Raw genomic sequence first — 6,348 nt, 5'->3', positions numbered from 1 at the left:
GGGGGCGCACCGTGCGGGGGGCGTAATGTTGTAACAAATAATATTTCTATTAAATAAGCTTTACTTTGCATTTTAATTAACGTGGGATTATTTTTTGTATTTAGAAATAATAGTACCAACTTTTTTTTTTTTTTTTCAACATTTGTGGCACTGGCGTGGCGCCCCCTGATGGACGGCGCCCTTAGCATTTGCCTATACGGCCTATGCCACGGGCCGGCCCTGCTTGCTTATTAAAAGCGTATCTTATTTGTTGATATTTGTCACTGTCCGTTCGTCTTATATTCATTTTATTTTCATGTTGTTGTTGTTTTAGGAAACGAAGGTCACACGCACTGAAACTTGGTATCTGAGTAAAAATTAATGGTAAGCGGAACAGTGTGTTGTGTTTTATGTGTCAGGGTCATGTTTTATATAATTATTTTTGGCACACTGACTCCTGGCTGAATTATTTACCAAGCCCCTCTGTTTGTGGTAATCTGGTAACATGCACGTCTAGTGATTTCTGGCACTATTATACTTTTGTAGTCGACTCTACTCCCAAACAGAAGTCCGACAACAAATTTGTCATACGAGTTCATTTAAGGACGATGCAAGCACAAATTTGATCAGAAATGAACGAATTTGATCATTGTACGTAGACTTTGCAGTATCACCTCTTTGACCAGGTCAGATTTATTGTAGCAACGGCCCCTAGCAACGCACGGGACCCATGGAGACTGCAGTGTCTGAGTGAAGGAATGCAAATCTACAACAGTCGATAACACATAGACAACAACAAGAAATCCAGAAAACAAAACACAGCTGGTGGTTTATGAATTTCAAGGATTGACTTCACATCGTTGCTTTAAGGTGAAAATGGGATGCATGAACTCCACGATCACCGCGGTCCAAACGCTGACAGTGAATGGAGACGAGGTAGGCTGGGTGTCCCACCACCCACTAGTAAAACCGGGGACAGGACGCTAGAGCTGGTGTTTGTTTGTGACAGTTTTTAAAGAAAATTCATAGAAAGTTGTAAGGGAAGTGAAATTTTCCTTTTGAACATAGATATTTATTATGAAGTCTTCTCTCTAGCAGGGGAAAAAAACATTTTGTTCCTTTTTTTGGAAAAACAGCAAGCTGAAAGACTGGTATAGCCCAACTCTCTCACATAAACTATAAAGTTAAGGCAACAAGGGCAGGTGCCTTCACAATGCTTCTTCTTCTGTGGTACGAACCTGAGTAATGATGGTTAAGTCCTATCAGACCAGCTTCAGATGTGTCAAGGCAAAAAGAAAAAAAAAGTTTGGCAATATCAGTGTTAATATATCTTACTTTTTATAAAGACTAAAAGTTTGGGCTTGCTCTTAAAGGCTGAAGAAGAATCCAGTTTCGTCTCACTGCAGTTTCCCATTAATTAATTCTTAATGCAACTTTTGTTGTTGTTTTCAAAAATGGGGATTATTTATACACATATATATATATATATATACATATATATATCATTATTATTATTATTATTATTATACGATTATAATAAAGAAAAGAAGAGACAAATGAAAAGACACATTTTTGGTCATGTCAGTTGCAACAGATTTGATAAAAGTGGTTTCCCCTCTAAATCTCATGAATGAATTTATATTTCACACGAACCTCATAGTTTATACCATAGTTGAAAAGCATTCCTTAAAAATACAATATGGGGCTCAAAGAAATCAACTTTTTATGTAGGTTTATTTCACACTGGACTTGTGAACTTGCGCAGTAAACTGTAGTTGTGTTTTATGCTGCCGGGTTAGTTTAATCAGTACCAGTGTACTCTATAAGAAAATAAAAGGTGAATATGTATTTCGGTGTACTTTTTTTTTTGTAAAATGTAGCTGATTGAGACTGTGAAGTAAACCTATATGACAAATTGATAATACGTTAACACAGATGTTACCATGACAAATTCATGTCTGTGATACCACAGGAATGATGTCAGGATTTAATAATGTCCCCTTTCTGCATTTATTTTCTGTGTCTGTGCTGTCAGGATGACACAGGAAGTAAGGTCAGTGGTCGTGGAGACTCAGCTGTGTCAAAGGGCACAGCAGACAGCGGGGTGGTGATGGAGAACAGAGAAATACCTGGTGACATACCTGGAGCAGTGCCCCGAACACTCCCTCTTCTAACATCAGAGAGCATCAGAGAAAGTGAGTGGACAGATTTACACAGGACAGTGAGTGTGTAGTCTGACTCATCAGGCTGTAGAGAAACAAATCAGGAACAAATGGGCCACTTTAAGGGTGCCATGTCTACAGCTAATATTTATGGAATATATGTATGGAACATTAATCAAGTCTGGTGAATGGAATATTAGGATTTCCATGGCCTTTTTTTCAATACCAAGAAGAGCAATGTCCATCAGCAGCTGGGTCTAGATAATTCCACATGTTGCACACTGTGATCTGCCTTCCTCTTTCCCAGTTTCACTCTCTCAACTGTTGAGAAAATATCTGGATTTGCTGATAAATCTTAACCTTCTACCTGTTGCCTTGACCCACTTTCCACTCAGGCAGTTATATCCTGTTTATTTTGTTCCTCTCTCACTCATTGAATAACTGACATTATCCATTTCTCCCTAATCTCTGCCTTTTTCCTTTACCTCTAGCTGTGATAATTCCAACTCTTAAGAAATCGAGTGTAGACCCATCACCTTACTGTCACCTTACTAACAGTCATCTCTATGAGCAAATTGAATCTGGTTTTCAGCACCTTCACAGTACAGACAGCCCTGGTCCTTTAAGCCCTTTAAGTCTCTCTATCTCTCCATCTCTCACCTCCAGGTCTCCCTGATCTTTTGCACATCACCACTCCATCCTGTTCTCTGAGCTCCTCATCCTCTGTCATTCTCATTATACCTTCTGCACTCCTGACGACCATGGGCATTAGAGCTGGCAACCGAGTGGCTCCTCATCTTTGGAACTCGCTCCCAAATCACATTCGGAACACTGATTCTCTCCCTCTCTCTATAACCACTGTTAAAACACATCTGTTTAAGCTTGCCTATTCCGTTTTATTTTAATTCTGTGATGTATTGACTTTTTTTTCCGATGATGTCTTCAACTGTTATTTTATCTATACTGTGATTTTGTTATTTATTTGCTTGTAAGATGTCCTTGAGTGTATAATATGTGTTTGTTTATTTCTTGTTTTTTTGTTGGTTTGTTTTTCCAGACGTACTTCTGTGGGATAATGAAATAACTGAACGCCAGAAGTCCCACAAGATCCTGGAGGAACTGCTGAATCAGGGCATCATCCCAAAGGAACAGCACAGAGAAAAGAGCAGCAGGGTTGGAGAAGCTTACAGCATCATGGTGAGTACCTGGTGTGCACAGCATGGTACGACCTTACAGGCCAGTTATCTGACAGCTTTACTGCAAATGGAGCTTTACTTTTAGTAGAAAGACAAGCACAGTGATATAAACAGGGTACATATTCTAAAAGATGCTTTTTTTTCTCAACACATCTGACAAAGAGAAATAAAAACTTTTTCCATAGCCTGACTGCTACTGTCCCTGAATCTGTGGCATCCATAATAATGCTGCGGTTCAACAAACTTTTACTAAAGAAAAAGAAAATAAGGAAGAACACCATGAACCAAGCACAAAATGAGCTGCCTGATTCCATCTTTGCCCATAAACTCATACTCATAAGCTAAACTATCCGTCCATTCCATTCTGCATATTAAATTCAGGGTCACGAGTGTGGGGGGTTGGGGGCTGGAGCTTATCCCGTCTGCCATAGGGCGTGAGACGTGGTACAGACAGGTTGCCTGTCTAAAAAGATGCATGAAGTGTTTTCTGTCATTTTCTGTGTTTGTATGCATCAGCTGGACGACAATGAAGGTGCCTGGCGCAGGCCTCCTGCCAGACTGGAGTCTCTGAAGGTGAAGAAAGCTCAGAAGCTACACACCAGAGAAGAGTTTGAAGAGAAGATCCGGCTGGCTGAAGAGAGACGCAAGGTGCCGTGTCTGCATGACCATTTTCCCCAACACCTCAGCTCTGTCATGTCTTTTGGTTTGTTTTGTTTTTTACCAGAGTTTTCTTAAAAAAAAAATCTTGCACTCTCCACTCTCTTTCAGTTAAAAGAAGATAAGCTCAAGATGCGTTTAAGGAGCAAGTCTGCACGTGTCCGTGTCCCCGCCATCATCTCCAGCACCGAGAAAGACAAAGACATGTCCATCACCCCTGTGGAGACGCTAGCGGCACCACATCCCAGCCAGGTGATGCGTGAGGCTGCAGAGGGAGGAGAGTGGGTGAGAGAGGATGGAGATGGCAAAAGGGAGTGCGAGGAAGAGGCGAAGAAGGCAGGGAAGAGAGAAAGGAGAGAGGAGGGAGGAGATCACCGAGGGGAGGGTGCAGAGAGGGAAGTTGAGAGTAGAGAAAAGGAAGAAGAAGAAGAGATGACCCAGGTGCAAGAGTTCACAGCCTCAGGGGAGCTGGAGTGTGATTCTAGCTTCCAACATGCAGATGACAAAGAAGAAGTATTTTAAACTATTGCACAAATCAGCCATCAATCAGCACAAGGGGGTACGGGAAGAGAAACTAAGCCAAAAATACATTCATTTTGCACAGTTGAGAGTTGTTTAAGCTTGTAAAATAAATGTATTAGCAATGTGTACAATGTATATTTAATGTGTGACTGAACTTAATGTTGAAGCTGTGAAGGTTTGCAGAAGAAAAACATGAAAGCACATTGGAACATGAGGGTTTTCCATTAAATTCAACGCATTTTACCTCACTGAACACTTTAATAAAGATTAATTGATGCACTTCATACCAAAAGACCAAATCGATTTTTGTGAGTGCTTTTGGTTGTTTGGTCTTTGTTTGTTTTTTTCACTATAACTGAGAGAAATTGCTGTGTTATCCTCTCACGTTGCTGTGAAGGTTGTACTCTGTGCAGCTGTTCTGTTGGACATAAGGTGGCACTGTTTCAGTGGGTTAAATGTGTGCTGCAGCTTGTCTTATAGAAGAGTTAGCGCACCTCTTCTATAAGACAAGCCATGAGTGCTTTTGGCAACATGTGAGGAAGGGCTTGGTGTAAAAAGATGTGTTTAAGGCAAAGTAGGAAATCCCCATTTTCTCGTTTTTTATGGTTCAGAGAGTGTGTGAAAAACAAGTGTGTGATCAGTCATTTATTACAATCCATAAAATGTAAAAGCTTTAGAGGTTAACCACAAAAAAAACCAGAACATCAAAACATGTTTTTGAATGAGAGGTTAGGGCTGAAACCTAAGTGTGACTGCTGTGGCCATTCAGCTGTTTCCTTGACCTTTGACCTTCAACTTTCCTTTGCCTGACTGGCAAATGATTGACAGATATTTTAAGTTTTAATTTCTCTAAAAACAGCCAATATGGAAACAGCATTTACAAAGTGGACTTAATGTTTGCAGTGGTTCAAGGTTCCTGGTGATAAAGAATAAATGAAGCTTTCATTGGGGGGCGGCATATTGTTAGAGGATTCAGACTAGTCAGCATGCTGCAGAGACAATAAGAGCATGCAACCTAACCGGATCCCCATTGTTGAGCTTGAGAAACCTGATATCAATCCCCCTTTATTCTGACTTTTAAGGGCGTGTGGCTTCATTAATAAAACAGCAAGTGAACGGAGACACGGCAGAAAGGCGCTTTATCAGGTTGCATTTCATTGTGATGTGACGTCCTGCAGGTGGAGGTGACAACACTGGCTCTTGTCATTCTTTTAGCTGGAAGAAGACAGATTTTGGTTGGAGGTGAATAAAAACGCAATTAGTAATCTTTACTGATCTGTGTTTCATAAAGTTTAGACTGGTCATCAGTGGCTTCCCACATAGGAATGAACAGCACTTGGTAATGCTCCCACCGTAAATGTATCTGCTCACTGTAGGATAGATGTACGTATGTAGGCCAGCTCGCAGAAGTGAGGCACCATGAATGATTAATAGAAGAGTTCACTCTCACATTACCGGAGTTGAATTAGCTCTTCTGGGCTGTTCGGGAGGATATTGAGAGATGCAGCAGTATGGCCTCATCCGACACTGACACCTCTGTTTCAAACTTTTTACACTGGACTAATGACCTTTCCACTCAAGAAGCAACACAATTAAGACTCTCTAAAGACATACCCCTCACGTATTGTGCATGACTTCTTTCTTTACTTATTTATTCAACAGGGACAGGCATGCCATTAAACAGCAATACACCAAAAATATAAGATGCAAGCGCCAGATTATACCAAACTACTAATTCACATCTGTAGTCCCAGCCATTCAAGCTGGACTGTGAATCTTCTCAGAGGATTTTCAAAGGTGTTGATCTGCTGTTTATAAAAGGGCTGAACTCT

General features: G+C 40.7%; 1 protein-coding gene across 1 annotated transcript; it reads left to right on the top strand.

Annotated features, from left to right (window-relative positions):
- Nucleotides 1–259: 259 nt before the first annotated feature.
- On the top strand, nt 260–4,800 carry stmnd1 (stathmin domain containing 1). Its single transcript, XM_085446127.1, has 5 exons — nt 260–915; nt 2,015–2,174; nt 3,199–3,338; nt 3,854–3,985; nt 4,106–4,800. The coding sequence occupies exons 1-5, from the start codon at nt 856–858 to the stop codon at nt 4,514–4,516; spliced, it is 903 nt and encodes a 300-aa protein (XP_085302253.1). The 5' UTR covers nt 260–855; the 3' UTR covers nt 4,517–4,800.
- The last annotated feature ends 1,548 nt before the right edge of the window (nt 4,801–6,348 follow it).

This window comes from Copadichromis virginalis, linkage group LG22 (genome assembly GCF_057382275.1).
Source record: "Copadichromis virginalis isolate Kocher_CV1m ecotype Utaka linkage group LG22, C_Virginalis_male_GT1.1, whole genome shotgun sequence".
Taxonomy (NCBI): domain Eukaryota; kingdom Metazoa; phylum Chordata; class Actinopteri; order Cichliformes; family Cichlidae; genus Copadichromis; species Copadichromis virginalis.
The sequence above is the reverse complement of the archived record's forward strand: the minus strand, read 5'-3'. Positions and strand labels throughout refer to the sequence as shown.